The sequence below is a fragment of the Haematobia irritans genome, chromosome 1 (genome assembly GCF_050003625.1).
Source record: "Haematobia irritans isolate KBUSLIRL chromosome 1, ASM5000362v1, whole genome shotgun sequence".
Taxonomy (NCBI): Eukaryota; Metazoa; Arthropoda; class Insecta; order Diptera; family Muscidae; genus Haematobia; species Haematobia irritans.
In genome coordinates this window covers 26,371,626-26,396,280 of record NC_134397.1, presented here as the reverse complement: position 1 = coordinate 26,396,280, position 24,655 = coordinate 26,371,626, and the positions used below count along the sequence as shown (strand labels likewise).

At 32.2% G+C, this 24,655-nt stretch overlaps 1 protein-coding gene across 1 annotated transcript in view; it reads right to left on the bottom strand.

The window, feature by feature from the left end:
* Positions 1-5,534: 5,534 nt before the first annotated feature.
* Dhc1 (dynein axonemal heavy chain 1) overlaps positions 5,535-24,655 on the bottom strand; it is a 154,695-nt gene continuing 135,574 nt past the window's right edge. The window contains exon 34 of the mRNA XM_075289651.1: positions 5,535-5,961. Coding sequence (XP_075145766.1) covers positions 5,708-5,961 — 254 coding nt within the window. The 3' untranslated portion in view covers positions 5,535-5,707. The remainder of the gene's footprint in view (positions 5,962-24,655) is intronic.

Sequence of the window (24,655 nt, the reverse complement as noted above, 5' to 3'; positions counted from 1 at the left end):
TTTTCAAATTTAAATAAATTTGAATTAAAGTTGGCACGCTTAACAAAAATATAAATTCTACTTTCTATGAAAACCATTTGGATGAGAATTATTTGTGACAACTATATCTACATTGGAACCGATTCTTGTGCAAAATGTCACCAAACAAGTAAGGAAGGTGTAAAGTTGAGCGGTGCATACTGTATGACATCCTTCACTACTTTTTAGGCCGATTGAGCTGATTTCAGCGCAAGTGGTCATCTGAGGTCATATTAATGCATAATGAAATGATTCCCTGCACATAAAGGGTATATAGAGAATAAGTTGTAACAACGTAAAGAACTTCTTTGTGCCAGAGTTCTAAGAGACGAACATCGGTGAATTGATTCAGCATTAAGGTGGGTACTACGTTCGAGTTGAGCCGCTAAAATCAAAACTATATCTGCAAAAACAGAATAAACTTATATATACTTATTGCAAATTTGATGGGGAATGATCCACAGCAAAAATTGAAAATGTTTCGTTTTGGTGAAATGAATTATTAAAGTAAAATAACCGTGAAAAAATTGCTAATTTTGCTCGATAATGCCAACTTAATACTGCCCTTTAAAGAAAATAATGAAAAAAGTCTATCATACTATATATACTCTGCACTATTAGACCACCATTTCGATGATATTTGTTATGGGAAATGGTAATCATTTAATTAAATCTGACCCTGAATTAAATCTGATTTCGACAAAATTTGATATACTTAAATAGGTTTTAGAAAAGCGTAAATTCAATGTGTCGTCTGGAGACAAATAAGTGCATACAAGTGGAAATAAGTGTATGGGTTTTGGGACCCTATTTGGCGAAATTGGGCGAGTTGCTTCCCTTAAACGATAGTGGCCAGTTACCGAATTCGGTTTTCTCCAATGAGAAGTAATTTAAAATTGAGCAGTTTACGAAAAAAAAACGAAAACAATAGTCGGGTTTACTTACCAAAGAGGTTAGCTGCAAATGTACACCTTCGATTAACTGCCAGAACTCAAGCACCTCCGCTGGTAATGGTTTGGGTACTTATCGACCGTGGGGTCAAAATGAATGCTTAAGATTATCGGGAGAAAGTTCCTATAGATAATATCAGGTTTAATTGCGAAAATAGGAGAGAAAGGACTGTACACCTTTCTATTGGCTGTCCGATGATATTGGTGTTGGTATTTATCGACCGTGGGGAAAAGTCCTAAAGAGAAATATGAAGGCCTGTGGACACAAACATTTCCGCTGCAGAACTTAGGAATTTCAAAAGGACTGCTTAACCATAAATGGCTTAAAAAGGAAGTTCCCCGTTTCTTTTCTACCGCACAATGGCCACCAAAATATCCGAATATCAAATCGATGGCCTTTTGCCCCTAAGGCAAAAGGCCAACTAAGGTTGACATTAAAACACATCAAAGTGTCCATAATATGAAGATCACCCTTCTCCGGGAATGGGCCAAAATACCGCAGATTCATTTTCGTGCAGCGGCTGATTGTCGGCCCTTTGACGGCCATAATTCGTGTTAAAGGTAGCCGAACTCATTACGAGAGATGATGTTTTTGCTTTTGAACAATAAAATTAAAAACAAAAAAAAATAAAAAATAAAAAAATATAGCTCTTTACATTGTTGCAATGGTTTTTCCACCATGGTGCAATTGGTAGCATGTCCTCCTTGCATACACAGGGTCCGGGGATCCACTTTTGACCGAACACCAAAAGATTTTTCATCCCTCTCAGTAATACTGGTGGCATTTCTGAGTGTTTCAAAGCTTGCGTAAGTGGTTGCATCATAATATGGAACACCATTCGAAATCGACTTTAAAAAGGATGCTCCATGTCATTGAGCTAAATATGGAATCGGGCAACACTCAGTGATAGGAGAGAAATTCATCACTGTTGTAACTGAAGAGTGTGAATGAGTCAGAAATAACAGACGGACTAATTTATATGGCAGCTATATTTAAATCTGAATCAATTGGTATCATCTTTGAGACGAACTAAAACCCTGTGCCAATGTTGAGGACGACATAAATTGCGACATAAACTTTGAACATAAAAATACGTGAACAAACTGACAGACGGACATCGACTCAGAAAATAATTTTAAGACCGTCGATATACTAACCGATGGGTCTAAGATTGCAAATATGCAAACATACCTTCAACCACAGTAGTGCGGAGCTACCGTGATGCAATGGTTAGCATGTCTGCCTTACATACAAAAGGTCATGGGTTCAATCTCATTTTTTACTAAAACACCAGAAAATGTTTTCTGCTGTGGATTATTTCCTCTCAGTAATGCTGATGACATTTCTGAGTGTTTCCAAGCTTATCTAAGTGGTTTCACTGTAATGCGAAACGCTGTTCATACTCGACAATAAAAAGGAGGTCCTTTGTCGTTGAGCTAAACATAAAATCGGGCAGCACTTATTGATAAGAAAGATATTCATCACTGGTGGTATCACAATGGACTAAATAGTTTTAGTGATCCCGAAATAACCGGCTGCCATTATACCACAGTGGTGGTAAAGGGTGTACACATTAGGGCTGTCACTCGGGATCGATTTTTATAAATCCCGGGATTTGCGATTTCAAAATATTGAATACAGTGATTTTTTTCGGGATCCCGACTGGATTCTTTAAATATCCTGTATTATAACAATCTACAGCATCAACAAATTGTATAAGATTAAGCCAATTGGCTTAATTAAAAAGCAATTTCAAATTGCTACTTAACAAAAAATATCAACAACAAAATAAATTAAAAAGCTATGTATTTCATATTGCTTTCGTACTAAACAAACGATTTTATGGATTTTTTGTATACCTCATCGTTTTAAGGAGCCTCTTAGATATATTAAGGCATACGCAGTTTCATTCGATCCTATCCTATCTTATTGCAGATGAAAAACATTTCTCGCACTCGAAACTGGTCTAAGGGTCGTTTATACTGAATGAAGATACCAATTTATTAATAAAGAAGTATACACAGTAGTATGTTGGGCCGGGTCGAATCTTAAATACCCACCACCATTAATCAAATATAATAGTTTACTTTGAAAACTCTTCGTCGTGGCGGGTTACTTGATAATATACAGAATTTTAGGCGGTTTGATGACAGATATTCTCCCAAGCAGATAAGTTCAACCAGTACGCTTCCCGAAGATAAATTTAAAAATTCTATTTATAAAGACTGGATCAGATTCTGGATTTATTCGAACCAATTTTGTTTGAGTTTTAGAGAAATCCTAAACATATCGTATAATTGATGAAATAAAGCCTTGATTTGAAATGCTAAATTTGTAGATTTTTACCTCCATTATTAAATGATTACGAGGAGTAAAATCTGGAACTTTTTCTTTCAGTTTTATGCAATTTTTATGATCAGTGCGTCTGTTATACCCTCAAGAAGTGAAATCGGTTTATATCGATGCCTTACCAAATGGACCGGTAAAAATAAATGCAATGGGGTCTAAGATACCAGTATATTTACATTTTCGGGCAAATCGGATGAAAACTACGGTTTCTAGATGCCCAATGAGGTAAATCGGGAGATTGGTCTATATGGGAACTATATCACAACCTGGACAGATATAGCCCATCTTCGAACTTGACCTGCCTGCAGACAAAAGACGAGTTTGTGCAAAATTTCAGCACGATAGCTTCATTATTGAATACTGTAGCGTAATTACAACAGACAAACAGCCAGACAGACGGACATGGTTATATCGTCTTAGAATTTCTCCCTGATCAAGAATATATATACTCTATATAGTCGGAAATCGATATTTCGATATGTTACAAACGGAATAACAAACTTATTATACCCCATCACCATTCTATGGTGGTGGGTATAAAAAAGAAACAAAAACATGAAACCTTGGATTAGTTGTATGGCATAAGATCACCTTTTGTCAAAATTTTTATTTCATTTTTATGTTAATCCAGCCATTCTACCGTATCCTTCATAGTCTGTCATCACCTTTCGTGAATGAAAATTCGTACAATTTGCGAACACGTACTAGAAAGCTTATATTAGTATTGGGCAAGAGGTTGGACGTAGGAACTTCCCACATAATCAATATCTTTTCAACATTTTGCCCAATTACCATCAAGTTGTAAAGTTGTTAACTCCTATCGCACACTTTAAAACTTTATTTTTATAGATTATGTGATGTAAATTGGGCTTCCATGACATCTCTTTTTATATACCCTCCACCATAGGATGGGGGGTATATAAACTTTGTCATTCCGTTTGTAACACATCGAAATATTGCTCTAAGACCCCATAAAGTATATATTCTGGGTCGTGGTGAAATTCTGAGTCGATCTAAGCATGTCCGTCCGTCCGTCCGTCTGTTGAAATCACGCTAACTTCCGAACGAAACAAGCTTGAAACTTGGCACAAGTAGTTGTTATTGATGTAGGTCGGATGGTATTGCAGAATTGGTCCATATCGGTGCATGATTATATGTAGCCCCCATATAAATCGATCCCCAGATTTGACCTCCGGAACCTCTTGGAGGAGCAAAATTCATCCGATTCGGTTGAAATTTGGTACGTGGTGTTAGCATATGGTCTCTAATAACCATTTAAAAATTGGTCCATATCGGTCCATAATTATATATGGGGGCTATAATACCGTTCTCCAGATTTGGTCTCCGGAGCCTCTTGGAGGAGCAAAATTCATCCCATCCGGTTGAAATTTGGAACGTGGAGTTAGTATATGGCCGCTAATAACCATGTCAAAATTGACCCATATCGGTCTATAGTTATATATAGTCGATCCCCAATCACACAAAAATTGGTCCATATCGGTTCATAATCATGGTTGCCACTCGAGCCAAAAATAATCTACCAAAATTTTATTTCTATAGAAAATTTTGCCAAAACTTTATTTCTATGGAAAATTTTGTCAAAATTTTATTCCTATAGAAAATTTTGTCAAATTTTATTTCTATAGAAAATTTGGGCAAAATTTTATTTCTATAGAAAATTTTGTCCAAATTTTATATCTATAGAATTTTTTTCCAAATTTTATTTCTATAGAAAATGTTGTCAAAATTTTATTTTGTCAAAATTTTATTTCTACAGAAACTTTAAACTTTATTATATACGTATTTAATCGGCCTTATTTAGTTTAATATATACCACGTTTGGACTACCTTGCAATTTAGAAGACGGTGTTAGGAAGTTTTAAGATACCTTGCCATTGGCAAGTGTTACCGCAACCCAAGTAATTCGATTGTGGATGCCAGTCTTCAGTAGAAGTTTCTACGCAGTCCATGGTGGAGGGTACATAAGCTTCGGCCTGGCCGAACTTACGGCCGTATATGCTTGTTATATTATTTTATATTAGTTTTTACAATTTTCAGCACTTCAGAACTACAATTTGACTGATTTTAATTACGTGTTTGGATCCATTCTGTTTCTCTGGGTAGATTATTAATTAATTAAATTTTTGGTCTGTACAAATATAAATAAATCCACTATATGATTCAAGAAGAAATCTACTTTTATTTAGGATAAATTTCAAAACATAAGCATCACCAGACATTGCATTCTCATAAAAACATTCACACTCACACATCCATACAAAGTTGTATACCACAAACACATTATACTACTCCCTCGCTCATATGCACTTAGTTTTACTTGATTACATAGAAACCGAACATTATCCTTGTTTGCTTGCTCATAAATTGTTCACTTAATATCACATAGTAAGGCTACGCCACGTAAAGTCCAATGTTTTGGATTAAAATCCGTTTCGAAATCAATGGAGCCCACATACTTCAAATCCGTTCGCTGTGGTTTACGATATATTGGACATTCATATAACTTGGGATCCTTGCCGGCTGTGGTATTAATGGCAAAGATATAAATTACTGGCATTTGTTCATAGAGTACTTTCATTTTCGATTCTATTAATTTGCCACTACGACGATCCAACGAAGCACCTGTTGGTGAGAGAAATAAAAGAGAGGGAGACAGAGAAAAGAGAAATACAGGTTACAATTACTTATACAAGTGTGGGTAGTTGCAAAGTATTTATAAATAAAGGTTTTATTTTTCAAATCATTTCAAATGTTAATAATTTGTTGGTTTATTAAAAAAAATAATAGAAAGAGATTATTCTTTTTAAATGGTATTGTTTCAATACTCTCTAGTTCAATATGGGGGTCAGTGTTACCGTTGGAAATTTGGAAAAAGTGTCAAAAAAGGTCGCATATTCAATAAAAGGTCGCACAAAAAATTCATTACATTTGTAATGACTTTTTATTACAAATAATGTTCTATAAAACAACAAAAAACAAAAAAAAAAAACAGTCAATTAATATGAAAAGATATTTTACCAAAATTTTTGGAAGATAAACTCCAGTTAAACGTATATATATATATACTTATAATTTTTATATTTCTGTATTTTTATTGTAAAAAATTTTGACAATAGATGATCAGGTGAAAGTGGTTTAAATGGTATGTAATAAAACAACGACTGAGCAAACCAGAACACAGCGTTAGGATACACTGTCATATTAAACATCACGCAACCTACGATATGTAATTTAAAACAAGTATATACGGCCGTAAGTTCGGCCAGGCCGAATCTTATGTACCCTCCACCATGGATTGTATAGAAACTTGTACTAAAGACTGTTATCCACAATCGAATTACTTGGGTTGCGGTAACACTTGCCGATGGCAAGATATCTTCTGAACACCGTCTTCTCAATTGTAAGTTACTCCATACGGGGTATATATTAAACAACAAAAGGACGATTAAAAACGTATATAATTCAGTTTGACAAAATTTTCTATAGAAATAAAATTTTGACAAAATTTTCTATAGAAATAAAATCTTAACAAAATTTTGTATAGTAATAAAATTTTGACAAAATTTTCTATAGAAATAAAATTATAGACCTATATGGACCAATTTTGGCATGGTTGTTAGCGGCCATATACTAGCGGAATGTATTAGATTTCACCACGTACCAAATTTTAACCGGATCGGGTGAATTTTGCTCTTCCAAGGGGCTCCGGAGGTCAAATCTGGGGATCGGTTTATATGGGGGCTACATATAATTATTAACCGATATGGACCAATTTTTGCGTGGTTGTTAGATACCATATACTAACACCACGTACCATATTTCAACCGCATCGGGTGAATTTTGTTCTTCCAAGGGGTTCCGGAGGACAAATCTGGGGATCGGTTTATATGAGGGCTACATATAATTATGGACCTATATGGAACAATTCCTGCATGGTAGTTAGAGACCATATAATAACACCACGTACCAAATATCAACCGAATCGGATGAATTTTGATCAACCATGAGGCGCCGGAGGTCAAATCTGGTGATCGGTTTATATGGGAGCTATATATAATTATGGACCGATGTGGACCAATTTTTGCATGTTTGTTAAATACCATATTCTAACAACATGTACCGAATTTCAGCCCGATTGGATGAAATTTGCTTTCCTTAGAGGCTCCGTAAGCCAAATCTGGGGAACAGTTTATATGGGACCTATATATAATTATGGACCGATGTGTACCAATTTTTGCATGTCTGTTAAAGACCATATTCTAACAACATGTATCAAATTTCAGGCGGATGGGACGAAATTTGCTTCTCTTAAAGGCTCCGCAAGCCAAATCTGGGGATCGGTTTATATGGGGCTATATATAATTATGGAGCGATGTGGACCAATTTTTGCATGGCTGTTAGAGACTATATACTAACACCATGTTTGGTACACCGAGTCGGATGAAGTTTGCCGGATCGGATGAAGTTTGCCGGATCGGATGTAGTTTGCTCCTCCAAGAGGCTCCGCAAGCCAAATCTGAGCGTCGGTTTATATTGGAGCTATACGTAAAAGTGGTCCCATATGGCCCATTTGCAATACCATCCGACCTACATCAATAACAACTACTGTAACGGGGTTTTTCTCGTTGGCTAAGGTAAGCTCAGTCGCCTCCAGGGTCTCCGTAAGGACCCACGAAACCTTTCGGAATAAGAACACCAGTGATTAACTCTTTTGAGTGAAATATAAGTTAATTCGGTTTTATTGATAATTATTTACAATCTTTTTATGCGTTATATTATAATCTCTCTAATATAGTTGATATACGGTGGACGGGTAGTCGTCACTTTGCTGTGTTGTAGATAATCGGGGTTGGAATTCTGGCTGACGTAATGTTGTTCGTTTGTCGTCGGTTCGTTGTGAATGCCGAAGGACTCATGTGGTAGGCGGTCGGTGATTGTAACTGATGAGGGCCTCGGTTCGGTTGTCTGTCGTCTGTTGGAGGATTGATGTTCGTTGATGGGGGTTGGTTTCTGCTTCGGTTGTCCTTGCTACTGTTGATCGTTGCAGCGCTAGCTTCGGTCTCGGCGGTGAAATGATAGTCGGAATCAGCTTCGCGTCGGTAATCGGTCAGGGTCGGTGTTTAGTAATACTGTCGACTATCATGCAAGCTACTTCTATGGCTACTAGCTAGTCTACGTATGAACAGTAGGCCCGAAGGTCTCTGTGGAACAGTAGGCCCGAAGGTCTCTGTGGAACAGTAGGCCCGAAGGTCTCTGTGGAACAGTAGGCCCGAAGTTCTCTGTGGAACAGTAGGCCCGAAGGTCTCTGTGGATATTTATTTCGCGTCTGGGAATAAATTCCTCAGACGACGCAATGAAAATCACAGAACTTCTAGCGGAACGAAGTGCAATGAGCCACTCGTAGTACGATTTGCACCTAGCTGTATACAGTAGATGCCGGTGTTTGTCCGAAGTCTCAGTCAGTCGCCTAACCGGGTCTGCCCTTGGTCGGCAAAACAGCCACCATATAAGTAGGGCACACAATGAAGTGATTGCGAATTATCATCGCTAGAATGAAATAGGCAATTAATTTCGTGTCGACAGAAGACAAACCTGCGTATCAAATATTTGTTCATATGACCATGTGATGGGTTATGTGTGTGTGGTGCTGGTTGGTTGATTGTTGGGTGACGTAGGTAGTGCCAACAATGTAATGCAAAACAGACTAACTCACTCGTGTACGTAAAAAGCACTAAGTTGGTTTTGTCACGTTACACTACTTTTGCGAAGTTTCAACTCGATAGCTTGTTTCGTTCGGAAGTTAGCTTGATTTCAACAGACGGATGGACGAACGGACATGCTTAAATCGCCTCAGAATTTCACCACGACCCAGAATATATATACTTTATGGGGTCTTAGAGCAATATTTCGATGTGTTACAAACGGAATGACAAAGTTAATATGGTGGAGGGTATAAAAATATTAAAAACCATTTCTCTAAATTAATAACATTTTAATTAAACGAACGATTATAATCTTTGGTTCAATTTTTTTTATTTTTTTATTAAAGTTAGGAAACAAATTGTTGAAATTTGCGTCCCTCCGTTAAAGTCGCATGTCTTGAACTAAGTAAAAATTTCACACAATTTTGATTTAAAGAAATCGTCCTTAAATTCACTGAAATATTGAATCTTTAGATTTAAGAAAAAAACGCTTCATATATAGTCTACAACTTATCTTTATATATTTAGCGTCTTTGGTTTAAATTATTTTTTGAATAAAGGGAACCTTTGTTATGTTACTTTGAAGCATCCGTTTTATTTTGTATTTTTAAACTGTTTCATTTGTTTCTACGTGAATAGCTTTATTAATATACCGCAAAAAGGGAATGAAAATTCGATAAATGAGATTTGTATCCTTATTTTAATTGTATTGATCCTAGTTTTAAATCCAGATGGGTCGCTATAAATATATTTATTTTCAAGAAGTCGCATCTTTGGCTCGGAATCATTACCAAAATCTTTAAGAGAAAATCAATATTTTTGGATCCAAGTAAACTTTTTTTTCAGTGTAGGTGTACCATACGTAATTAACTTCTCTCTTATTAATGAGTGCTGGCTGATTCTAAGTTTAGCTTAAAAAACAAGAGAACTCCTTTTAATAGCCGTGTTCAAACGGTGTTTCATATGGAAGCACTTAGAGGAGCTTTGAAACACTCAGCATCTGCCGCTGAAAAACTTTTTGCTGTTTGGTCGAAACTGGATTTGAATCCATTATCATTTGTATACAAGGCGGGCCATTGCATCACGTTGGCTCCCGCGTAAGGTGCACGGCGAATTCCCATTTATAAAAAAGTTTCACATATCGCTTATTTTAAAAAGTTTGCACAAAAAGTCGCATGGCGTCAAAAAGGTTGCAAAATGCGAACATATTATATTATGTCAGATCTTCAAAGCGAAGTTTGATATGTTTTTAGCCTTTCCATCTGATATAATAGTTATGTTCAAACAATTTCCAAAAATAGTTTTTTATTCAATACTAATTAAGATTTTCGGTCGTAATGATGGATACTACCCATGTCTTTCATACCTATCTCTATGAATGTTACCAATTTATATAGATAATATAGAACAATATAAATAGGTCTCTTTTATTTCTGATATTATCTGCCTGCAAATTAATCAGCAAATGATGGTTTTGTTTTATGATCAACATTTAACCTAGAACCTTTTCAACAACGCCTCTACAGAATTAATATCTAAAGAGAGACATGTAACCCGTGGCTATGAATACGTAAAGTTGTAGTTTATTATAGAACAGTTAAACTATTGAGACTTTAGCCTTAAAAGGGGGAAAAAGTAGGGATATTTATAGCAAAGCTTCTTTCGTTTATTGTGTATTCTCTTTATAGAGATTTCTTTGTATTGTATTCCCAGGTCAGGAAAGAAAATGCTTTAATCCTCTAATTGTCTTTGTGAATGATACCAACATCTGTTTGTCTACGATGAAGATATTAATTAGGGTTTCATTAGAATGATGGCTATGTGATTAGCAAATACAGGTTGAGAACTATCATTTTTATTTTTGGAATGAGTGAATCAGAAATGAACTCATCTTAATTACTTTCTTTTTTGAAAATTCTTCGAATAATTATTGTTGTTTTGATTTGAGCTCAAAACCATGTGTTGACTAAATCACAAGAGTAGCTTAACCAACAGAGGAAAAGTATGTTTCTCAAATTTATTTGGGAAAAGCTCTATAGACTGCAAGATGGACGGCCGTTTTGGAACTACCACATTCCTCATCAATATCCTCTACTTGCAGCAAGGGCTTTGCCCACATAAGTTTGGGAAATATACTTTTCCTCTATTGGTTAAGCTACTCTTGTAGCTTATTAAAGCTGAAATCAAAACAACAAATATGATTGAAGAATAAACCAACAATATAAAAATAATAAAATTTTGATAATTTTTTTTTCTATAGAAATAACATTTTGGCAAGCATTGAAATAAAATGTTAACAAAATTTTCTTTTGCAAAATAGTCCTCTCCAAAAAAAAAGTATTTCACAAAATTTTTTCTAGAAATGAAATTTTGAAAAAATTAATTGAAATTTGACAAAATTTTCCGTAGAAATAAAATTTTGCCAAAATTTTCTATAGAAATAGAATTTTGACAAAATTTTCTATAGAAGTAACATGCTGACAAAATTGTCTATAGAAATAGAATCTTGACAAAATTTTCTATAGAAATAGAATTTTGACAAAATTTTCTATAGAAATAGAATCTTGACAAAATTTTCTATAGAAATGAAATTTTGACGAAATGTTCTATAAAAATAAAATGTTGACAAACTTTTGTATAGAAATAAAATTTTGAAAAATTTTCTATAGAAATAAAATTTTGTCATAATTATATAGATGGACGGCCGTTTCGGAACTACCACATTCCTTGTCAGTATCCCCTACTTACAACGAAAGTATAAACTAATTCTCAGAATAAATTCGGATAATTCACTAAACCCATAAGTGAATTACACTTAACCCTGCTACTATGTTAGAAAAAACTTACAGATTTTATGTTGGGGTCATATCATGACCCACACTTAATTTTGTAAAATAAAATGAAATGTGTATCTAATTAAAAGTTTTTTTGTAGTTTGGGATCATCGGAATAGGTTGTTGTTACTGGAATTTTCTGTCGTTGAGACGAACATACCGTTTATTTTGCCAGTTATGCTTTTATTGAAAGTTTTTCTTTAATGAAAAAATTTACACTTTTTTAATTTACTCGTGCCGTTTGGTTGTAAAAAAGTTGTATGTAGGTGGTAATGGGAGCTACCGTGGCGCAATGGTTAGCATGCCCGTTTTACAAAGGGTCATGGGTTCAACCACAGTTTCGACCAAACACCAAAGTATTTTTTCAGCGGGTGGAATAATATATCTTCTGCTGGTGACATTTCTGAGTTTCAAAGCTTCTCTATGTGGTTTCACCGAAATGTGGAACCACGTGCAGATTTGGATTCATCGTCCCAAATAACTATAAAAACAATATTCAGTTCTTCATCAACAGAACCATAAAAAAACTAACTTATTACATACAAACATTCATCCATTAGAAAATGTAATTTTTATACGGAAATCACGATTTATATCAATTCAGTAAATCGTGAACAATATTAAAAGTCGTGCACCGATTGTAATGAAATAAAGCTCATTTTATTCGAAATATATTAAACTAACTATTTCTGAACCAAAACTGTGATTTTCGACCCATTTTTATTTTGTAGGAATTTTTAAAGAACAAATTTTTTTTTGTTAAAAATTTCAATTTTTTTTCAAAACTTAAACGATATCTCTAAAACTACTTAGAAAATTGAAAAGCAATGTAAAGACGGCTTAAAGATAATATTCTTTGGGATTTTCGGTTTGTTTTTATTTAAAATGGTGAACCGTTTTCAAATTTTTCCAATATATGTAGTGAAGTGCCTTAATTATGAAAATAACGGTATATCTCGAAAAGTCAAACTGATGGATAAAAACCAAGTGTATATTTGGATTCAGCGACCTCAAATTACTAAAATTTGCTATAAATTTCAAATCAACACAAAAAAGTTCGTGTTTATTCCCCTGTGTAATATATGGGGTCATAAAATGACCCCAACCTGTTATGTGTATACACCAAGAATAAAAAGCCCTACGAACATAAAATTTTAACAAACCCTATTGAATTAAGTACATTTCACCAATTCATGCACTGAGTAGTAAGATCTTTTAATTATATTCCACCACAAAGATATGGGGTAATAATAAATTCGATTTGGGTCATCAAATGACCCCAACATAATAGCAGGGTTAAATATATAGAAAATAATTTCCATAATTGCCAATAACATAATACCAAGCCGGATCTAAGGTACATTTGCCATGAAGACCATAATCGAATTTTTCAGTCGATAATCAACTTTTTTTTTGGCAAAAAGTCTGCCAGAAAATTTCGACTTGAAGCAATCGTAAAAATTCAGCAATCGGCTTTTGAGTTTCTTGAAAATCGTGTCAAAACGCCTAATCGACCTTTGACAATAGTCAAAATCGTCTAATATAATTTTTATAGTGACTGATTTTTGGGTGTGCCTGGATGTGCATCATCAAAAACAAATTAAATTCATTAAAACCCAGTTTTGAGGATAGCCATCGAAATATAACAATCATCGATTACAGCATTCAAATATTTATTGTCAAAATACCAGCGTGACTAATCTCTGGACCGGACTTTAGTCTTCTTTGTTGACATGATGTTGGGTGCTCCGAGGGGAACTCCAAGTTTTTTTGTTTGTTATACCCTCCATCATAGGATGGGGGTATATTAACTTTGTCATTCCGTTTGTAACACATCGAAATATTGCTCTAAGACCCCATAAAGTATATATATTCTGGGTCGTGGTGAAATTCTGAGTCGATCTAAGCATGTCCGTCCGTCCGTCCGTCCGTCCGTCCGTCCGTCCGTCCGTCCGTCCGTCCGTCCGTCTGTTGAAATCACGCTAACTTCCGAACGAAACAAGCTATCGACTTGAAACTTGGCACAAGTAGTTGTTATCGATGTAGGTCGGATGGTATTGAAAATGGGCCATATCGGTCCACTTTTACGTATAGCCCCCATATAAAGGGACCCTCAGATTTGGCTTGTGGAGCCTCTAACAGAAGCATATTTCATCCGATCCGGCTGAAATTTGGTATATGGTGTTGGTATATGGTCTCTAACAACCATGCAAAAATTGGTCCACATCGGTCCATAATTATATATAGCCCCCATATAAACCGATCCCCAGATTTGGCTTGTGGAGCCTCTAAGAGAAGCATATTTCATCCGATCCGGCTGAAATTTGGTACATGGTGTTGGTAGATGGTCTCTAACAATCATGCAAAAATTGGTCCACATCGGTCCATAATTATATATAGCCCCCATATAAACCGATCCCCAGATTTGGATTGTGGAGCCTCTAAGAGAAGCATATTTCATCCGATCCGGCTGAAATTTGGTACATGGTGTTGGTAGATGGTCTCTAACAATCGTGCAAAAATTGGTCCACATCGGTCCATAATTATATATAGCCCCCATATAAACCGGTCCCCAGATTTGGCTTGTGGAGCCTCTAAGAGAAGCATATTTCATCCGATCCGGCTGAAATTTGGTACATGGTGTTGGTAGATGGTCTCTAACAATCATGCAAAAATTGGTGCACATCGGTCCATAATTATATATAGCCCCCATATAAACCGATCCCCAGATTTGGCTTGCGGAGCCTCAAAGAGAAGCAAATTTCATCCGATCCGGCTGAAATTTGGTACATGATGTTGGTATATGGTCTCTAATAACCATGCAAAAATTGGTCCACATCGGTCCAGAATTATATATGGACCCCATATAAACCGATCTCCAGATTTGGCTTGCGAAGCCCCAAAGAGAAGCAAATTGCATCCGATCCGGCTGAAATTTGGTACTTGGTATTGTTATATGGTCTCTAATAACCATGCAAAAATTGGTCCACATCGGTTCATAATTATATATAGCCCCCATATAAGCCGATCCCCAGATTTGGCTTGCGAAGTCTCCAAGAGAAGCAAATTTCATCCAATCCGGTTGTAATTTTGAACATGGTGTTAGTATATGATCTTTAACAACCGTGCCAGAATTGGTCCATATCGGTCCATAATTATATATAGCCCCCATATAAAACGTTCTCCAGATTTGACCTCCGGAGCCTCTTGGAGGAGCAAAATTCATCCGATCCGGTTCAAATTAGGAACGTGGTGTTAGTATATGGTATGGTAACAACCATACAACAATTGGTCCAATCACTCAAAAATTGGTCCATATCGGTTCATAACCATGGTTGCCACTAGAGCCAAAATTAATCTACCAAAATTTTATTTATATAGAAAATTTTGTCAAAATTTTATTTCTATAGAAAATTTTGTCAAAATTTTATTTCTATAGAAAATTTTGTTCAAATTTTATTCGGTTCATAATCATGGTTGCCACTCGAGCCAAAAATAATCTACCAAGATTTTATTTCTATAGAATATTTTGTCAAAGAGCCAAAAATAATCTACCAAGATTTTATTTCTATAGAATATTTTGTCAAAAGTCTATTTCTATAGAAAATTTTGTTAAAATTTTATTTCTGTAGAAATTTTTATCAAAATTTCCTTTCTATAGAAAATTTTGTCAAAATTTTTATTTCTATAGAAAATTTTATTTCTATAGAAAATTTTGTTAAAATTTTATTTCTGTAGAAAATTTTGTCAAAATTTTATGTCTACTTTGTCAAACTGAATTATATACGTATTGGATCGATCTTTTTTGATTTAATATATACCACGTATGGACTTACATACAATTTAGAAGATGGTGTTAGGAGGTTTTAAGATACCTTGCCATCGGCAAGCGTTACCGCAACTTAAGTAATTCGATTGTGGATGGCAGTGTTTAGAAAAAGGTTGCTACGCAATCCATGATGGAGGGTACATAAGCTTCGGCCTGGCCGAACTTACGGCCGTATATACTTGTTTTTAACCTATAATTTAATATGCACCCCGAGAGTAAACATCACTCTCGGGCAAGTTAAGAATTGTGGCAGCCCGATATTTCAGACTCACTTAGAGTATTCAGTCCATTGTGGTGAACTTATCACTGTGTGATGCCCGATTCTATGTTTAGCTCAATGACAAGGGATCTCCGTTTTATAGACGGGCCCGAACGGCGTTCCACATTGCGAGAAGCACTCAGAAATACCACCAGCATTACTGAGAGGGGATAATCCACCACTGAAAAATTTTTTGGTGTTCGCTTGAAACTGGGGTTAAACCCACGACCCTATGTATGCAAGGCAGGCATGCTAACCATTGCACCACGGTGGTTCTCATATGTCAGATTCGTTGTCTCCATTTAGTGGATATACATCTACGCCTTTGGAAATTCATGAACGATTTTCACTATCCCGCGCGATGTATAGGTAAGGGTTAATTTTGTTCTAGGAATCCGATCACTATCTATAGCACAGGAGAAAAGTGATCTCTCCGGCAATGTAGTCACTTCAACTCTTTCTTATGCGCAATTGATGGGAGTTTAGCTAACATGTGTCCCATTTGTAATCAAGAAACGCATGCCACGCATACTTGATTCGCCATCAGATCACACTGAGCGCAACCTATTCTGTGAATCATAACTTTTCTCTCGACAGCCCATGTCCATTATAGCCAAAAACGGGTATGACGGATATAGTGTTAAAAATTCATCATTCCGTAGAAGTAGAGCTTCGATTAAAGTTAGTACTCGAAGTATCCTCCAACTCCCAGTCTTTTAAATTAACTTTTAGATATAGACATAAGATTGTATTAACCTATTCTCGTTCATAAGCATATTGTTATAATTTATTTAGAAATGTCATAGCATATAGCATAGATTAACTTTTGTTCAAATTGATTTATTTTTTCTTTAATATTCAATTTTAATATGTATCACTCCAAAGTAATCATCACAACAAATCTATTGCGATTATTTCACTCCCAATGGGAGGGTATGTCTAACTATCATTGACTATTTTTGTTCTCTTCCATCAGAGAAAACACTAATTACTTTGCACATTTGCCTCAAAACATTCGCACACACACACAAACGATTACCATCTTTGCTGCTGGACACAATTGGTGTAGTACCAATCTTACAGTTGTTATGAATTTATTCAACATTGTGCGTAATATCAGCATCATTACTTCATGTGCATAATGTAGTTGCAATGCGGTTGCATTAATGTATTCGACATTGAATTTTGAGGTTTCAAAAATAATAATGGCAAATGCTAATTGTGTTTTGTTTTGGGGTAGAATTTTTAAAAAATAATTGTAATTTTTAATAAATTAGCTTTAAATGTATTTTGCGGAATGAAGAGTTAAACATAGAAAATTTTATTGCTATAGAAAATGTCTTCAACATTTTTTTTCTATAGAAAATTTTGTACATATTTTTTATAGAAAATTTTGTCAACATTTTTTGTCTATAGAAAATTTTGTCAACATTTTATTTCTATAGAAAATTTTGTCGAAATTTTATTTCTATAAAAAATTTTGTCAAAATTTTATTTCTATAGAAAATTTTGTTAAAATTTTATTTCTATAAAAAATTTTTCAACCCTTTATTTCTGTTGAAAATTTTGTAAACATTTTTTATCTGTTGAAAATTTTGTCGAAATTTTATTTCTAAAAAAATTTTGTCAAAATTTTATTTCTATAGAAAATTTTGTCAAAATTTTATTTTATAGAAAATTTTGTCAAAATTTTATTTATACAGAGAAATTTTTCAACATTTTTTTCCTATAGAAAATTTTGTTAATATCTTTTTTTCTATAAAAAATTTTGTCAAAATTTTATTTCTATAGTAAATTTTGTCAAAACTTTATTTCTATAGAAAATTTTGTCAAAATTTTATTTCTATAGAAAATTTTGTCAAAATTTTATTTCTATAGAAAATGTTGTCCAAATTTTATTTCTATAGACAATTTTGTCAAAATTTTATTTCTATAGACAATTTTGTCAACAATTTATTTCTATAGAAAATTTTGTCAACATTTTATTTATATAGAAAGTTTTGTCAAAATTTTATTTCTATAGAAAATGTCTTCAACATTTTATTCTATAGAAAATTTTGCCAATATTTTGTTATACCCTGCGCCACACTGTGGAACACATTTTTGTAATCAAAGTCTAGGTCGCAGTTTTAGTCCAATCGACTTCAAATTTTGCACAAGTATTTGTTTTGTGTCAGAATAAAACCCTATTGATTTTGGAAGAAATCGGTTCAGATTTAGATATAGCTCCCATAAATATCTTTCGCCCGATATGCACTTATATTGGCCCAGAAGCAAGAGTACCCTGATTTTGCACAAGAAGAACAATTGGTACTGTAGTCTAGTGTGCCAAATTTGATTGAAATCGGTTCAGATTTAGATTAGATATAGCTCTCATATATATATATATATATATATATATATATATATATATATATATATATATATATATATATATATATATATATATATATATATATATATATATATATATATATTTAGTTCTATAGAAAATCTAGTAAAAATTTTATTTTTATACAAAATCTTGTCAAAATTTTATTTCTATTGAAAATTTTGTCAAAAATGTTATTTTTATAGAAAATTTTGTCAAAATTTTATTTCTATAGAAAATTTTGTCAAAATTTTATTTCTATTGAAAATTTTATTTTGTGTTTCTCATAACAAAGAGGGAGGTATGGCTCGTGCCGGACCACCAACAAATTTGAAGGATTTCAGATGGTATCGAAAATGTAGATCCACAAAGAGGTGTAGGGTATACTATAGTCGGCCCCGCCCGACTTTAGACTTTCCTTACTTGTTTTTCTATAGAAAATTTTGTCAAAAAGTTATTTCTATAAAAAATTTTCTCAAAATTTTATTTCTATAAAAAATTTTCTCACAATTTTATTACTATAGAAAATTTTGCCAAAATTTTATTTCTATAGAAAATTTTGTGAATATTTTATTTCTATAGTAAATTTTGTCAAAATTTTATTTCTATAGAAAATTTTGTCAAAATTTTATTTCTATAGTAAATTTTGTCAAAATTTTATTTCTATAGAAAATTTTGCCAAAATTTTATTGCTATAGAAAATTTCTTCAACATTTTTTTTCTATAGAAAATGTTGTCAATATTGTGTTATACCCTGCGCCACACTGTGGAACAGGGTATTATAAGTTAGTGCATATGTTTGCAACACTCAGAAGGAGACGAGATAGACACGTGGTGCCTTTGGCAAAAATCCTTAGGGTGGGCTCCTGAGTCGATATAGCCATGTCCATCTGTCCGTGAATACATTTTTGTAATCAAAGTCTAGGTCGCAGTTTTATTCCAATCGACTTCAAATTTTGAACAAGTATTTGTTTTGTGTCAGAATAAAACCCTATTGATTTTGTACTCTGATTTTGTACAAGAAGAACAATTGGTACTGTAGTCTAGTGTGCCAAATTTGATTGAAATCGGTTAATATTTAGATATAGCTCTCATATATATCTTTCGCCCGATATGGACTTATATGGTCCCTGAAGCCAGAGTTTTAGCCCATTTTGTTTGAAATTTTTCACTAGGAGTACAATTAGTAGTAAAGTCAAGTGTGCTAAATTTGATTGAAATCGGTTCAGATTCAGATATATATCATTCGCCCGATTTACACTCATATGACCACAGAGGCAAATCTTTAAATCCGATTTACTTGAAATTTTGCACAGGAAGTAGAATTAACATTATGACTGCCTATACCAAATTTGGTTGATATCGGTTCAGATTTAGATATAGCTCCCATATATAGCTTTCGCCCGATTGACACTCATATGACCATAGAGGCCAAGTTTTTACTCCGATTTAGTTGAAATTTTTCACAGGGAGTAGAATTAGTTTTGTTGCTATGCGTGCTAAATTTGGTTGAAATCGGTTCAGATTTAGATATAGCTCCCATATATAGCTTTCGCCCGATTGACACTCATATGACCATAGAGGCCAAGTTTTTACTCCGATTTAGTTGAAAATTTTCACAGGGAGTAGAATTAGTTTTGTTGTTATGCGTGCCAAATTAGGTTGAAATCGGTTCAGAGTTAGATATAGCTCCCATATATATATATATTGTTCTGATTTCGACAAAAATGGTCAAAATTATATATATATATATATATATATATATATATATATATATATATATATATATTATATATATATATATATATATATATATATATATATATATATATATATATATATATATATATATATATATATATATATATATATATATATATATATATATATATATATATATATATATATATATATATAGCACCCAACAAATTTTAAGGATTTCACTTGGTAGCGAAAATGTTGATCCACAAAGTGGTGCAGGGTATAATATAGTCGGCCTCGCCCGACTTTAGACTTTCCTTACTTTGTTTTTCTATAGAAAATTTTGTCAAAATTTTATTTCTATAAAAAAAATTTCTCAAAATTTTATTCTATAAAAAAATTTCTCAAAATTTTATTTCTATAAATTTTTTTTCAAAATTTTACTTATATAGAAAAATTTGTCAAATTTATTTCTATAGAAAATTTTGTCAAAATTTTATTTCTATAGAAAATTTTGTCAACATTTTATTTCTATAGTAACTTTGTGAAAGTTTTATTTCTATAGAAATTTTTGTCAAAATTTTATTTCTATAAAAAATTTTGTCAAAATTTTATTTCTATAAAAAGTTTTATTTCTATAGAAAATTTTGTCAAAATGTTATTTCTATAGAAAATTTTATATTGTGTTTCTCATAATAAAGAGGAAGGTATGACTCGTGCCAGACCACCAACCGCACCAGTAATGCGGTTTTCAAGTCCCAATTCAAGGTCAAAAAATGAAAGTCCCAAAAGTTGCAGCTTTTTTGAGAATCAACTTTCTTTTTTTCAAGTATCTGCTTTTATTTCGATTTTTAAAGTGGCTTTTATTTGAACGTAAATGGCTGTTAATATATCGCAAAAAGGCAATTAGAAGTTTATAATCTGCATCCTACTTTAGAAAATACGACAAAATCTTTGGATATAAGTAAACGTTTTTTGAGCGTACATAGTGCGACATGCCTTTCGGACTGAGCTATAAAAAAGAATATTTCTAGTGTATGGCTTTTCAGGAAAATATTTGTTCAGTATTACATCTAAAGTTTTCTCACCTTCGACCTTCGATTCGTATAACGTTATACCACTGTAATCGAATCATGAAAAAAAAAATATCTAAAATATTTACTTGCCACAAAATAAATTCGAACATATTTCTTCAACTTAATATAAATTGTTAACAATTTGTTATGATAATAATCGAGTACTTTCAGGTAAATGACAAAAAAAAAAAAACATATGAATAATGTTTCCCGAATAAAAAAAAATTCAAACAAAACAAATTCTCAGGTAACCAGACATTCACCATATACTTCCACTTCAAAAATAAAAGAGAGAAAGACCAAAAACCACACCAAAGTACAAAAAAGGTATGTTGAAGCACATTGGACAAGTCACAAGGAGGCTTATAAAAATGCTGAAAATGCAAGGATAATACTGCTCATATGTATGAAAATGTGGAAAAGAACATATTTTATGATATAAAATGTTATGTGGTTTCTTGTTTTGCTACCATAATAAAACAAACAAGAGTCAAGTCCAATATGAAGTTATTATATTTTTATTTCTATAGAAAATTTTGTCAAAATTTTATTTCTATACAAAAATTTTGTTAAAATATTATTCCTATAGAAATTTTGTCAAAATTTTATTTCTATAGAAAATTTTGTCAAAATTTTATTTCTATAGAAAATTTTGTCAAAATTTTATTTCTATAAAAAATTTTGTCAAAACTTTTCTTCTACAGGAAATGATGTCAAAATTTTATTTCTACAGAAAATTTGGGCAAAATTTTATTTTCTTTAGAAAATTTGGTCAACATTTTATTTCTAAAAAATTTTTCTCAAAATTTTAATTCTATAGAAAATTTTTTGAAAATTTTATTTTTATAGAAATTTTTTAAAAATTTTACTTCTATAGAAAATTTTGTAAAAATTTTATTTCTATCGAAAATTTTGTATTTTGTAAATTTTGTAAAAAAATTATTTCTATCGAAAATTTTGTAAAAATTTTATTTCTATCGAAAATTTTGTACAAATTTTATTACTCACAGAAAAAAATATCACCAAAATATTTCCAATTAAAAAGTTAATTGAAGTTGAAAATTTTTTCAATTAATAAATTAATTGATACAATTAACTTTTTAATCATGATAGAAACATTAAGTTAATTAAGTCAATGATTGAACATTTTAAAATTTTTAATTAAAAAATTAATTGATACAATTAATTTTTTAATCAAATTCGGAAGACTAATTCAGTTAAAAAAAAGTGCTGATTTTTTTATTTTTAATTAAAAATGTATTTCAAACAATCATTTGTTAATCCAAATAAAAACTCTAAGCCAATTCAGAAGTAATTAAAAATAGTTACCTTTTTTAATGAATAAATTAATTGAGTTTTGCAATTAACATCAATTAAATTTTTAATTGAATCAATTAAAAAATTAATTGAAATTTGCTGAAAAAATCAATTAATTTTTTAATCAAGAATTTTTTCTATGCCCAATTAAAACTGTGATTGATACTATCATTTTCGTGATTGAAGACATTTCAATTAAAAAATTAATTGGATCAATTAATTTGGTGATTGAATCAGAAAATGTTTTTTTTGTGTGCTATAGCAAGTTTTTTCATATTTTTTTGTATAGAAAATTTTGTCTATATTTTATTTCTATAAAAAAAATTTGTAAAATTTTATTTCTATAAAAAATTTTTTAAAAATTTTATTTCTGTAGAAAATTTTTTAAAATTTTATTTCTATAGAAAAGTTTGTCAAAATTTTATTTCTATTGAAAATTTTATCAAAATTTTATTTCTATAGACAATTTTATTTCTATAAAAAATTTTAGCAAAATTTTATTTCTATAGATATTTTGTCAACATTTTATTACACCCTGCGCCACACTGTGGACAGGGTATTATAAGTTAGTGCATATGTTTGTAACACCCAGAAGGAGACGAGATAGACACATGGTGACTTTGACAATAATGCTCAGGGTGGGTCCCTGAGTCCATATAACCATGTCCGTCTGTCTGTCCGTCCATCCGTCTGTCTGTGAACACATTTTTATGATCAAAGTCTAGTCGCAATTAAGTCCAATGGCCTTCAAATTTGGCACATGGTCCTAATTTGGGTCAGAATAGAACACTATTTATTTGGAAGAAATCGGTTCAGACCCAGTGGAATCGGTGGACCCAGCAGCCAGAGTTTTATAGCGATTTGCTTGAAATTTTGTACAAACATAACACTTAGTCGTATAGTCAAATGTGCAAAATTTGATTGAAATCGGTTCAGATTTAGATATAGCTCCCATATATATATATATATATATATATATATATATATATATATATATATATATATATATATATATATAAATATATATATATATATATATATATATATATATATATATATATATATATATATATATATATATATATATATATATATATTATATATATATATATATATATATATATATATATATATCTTTCCCCCGATATGGACTTATATGGCCCCAAAAGCCAGATTTTTGGCCGAATTTGGTTGAAATTTTGCACTAGGAGTACAATTAGTAGTATAGTCAAGTGTGCAAACTTTTATTGAAATCAGTTCAGATTAGATATAGCTCCCATATATATCTTTCGCCCGATATGGACTAATATGGTCCTAAAAGCCAGAGGTTTGACCCAATTTGTTTGAAATAGGGAGTAGATTTAGCATTGTTGCTATGCGTGCCAAATTTGGTTGAAATCTATTCAGATTTAGATATAGCTCCCATATATAGCTTTCGCCCGATTTACACTCATATGACCACAGAGGACAATTTTTGCTCTGAGTTAGTTGAAATTTTGCACAGGGGAGTAGAATTAGCATTGTAGCTATGCGTGCCAAATTTGGGTGGAATCGGTTAAGATTTAGATATAGCTGCCATATATATGTTTTTCTGATTTCGACAAAAATGGTCAAAATACCAACATTTTCCTTGTTAAATCACTACTGCTTAGTCGAATTAAATTGTATTCCACCCTAGTGGCATTAGCCACTTAAGTTTTGAGTCTATAGGATTTTGTAAAAGTCTATCAAATTCTATCCAAATCGAGTGATATTTAAATGTACAGTTTGTCAAGAAAGTGTTTTGACAATGCATAAAAATGATGTTTTGTTCCAAAATTAAATATAATGAAATTTTAAAAAATATTTTATTATGTATTTTGCAAAGTATACATACGTACACAGAATTAAAAATTTAATAAAATATTTAATATTTCAATTATTTCTAGAATTTGAAATATTTGGCAATGTCAAAAGACTTTCTTGACATACTGTATGTATTTGGGACAAACCTTTATATATAGCACCCAACACATTTGACGGATGTAATTTGGTATCGAAAATTTAGATCTACAAAGTGGTGCAGGGTATAATATAGTCGGCCCCGTCCGACTTTAGACTTTCCTTACTTGTTTTTATATAAAATTTTGTCAACATTTTATTTCTCTAGAAAATTTTATCAAAACTGTATTTCTATACAAAATTTTATTTCTATAGAAAATTTTATCAAAATTTTATTTCTATAGAT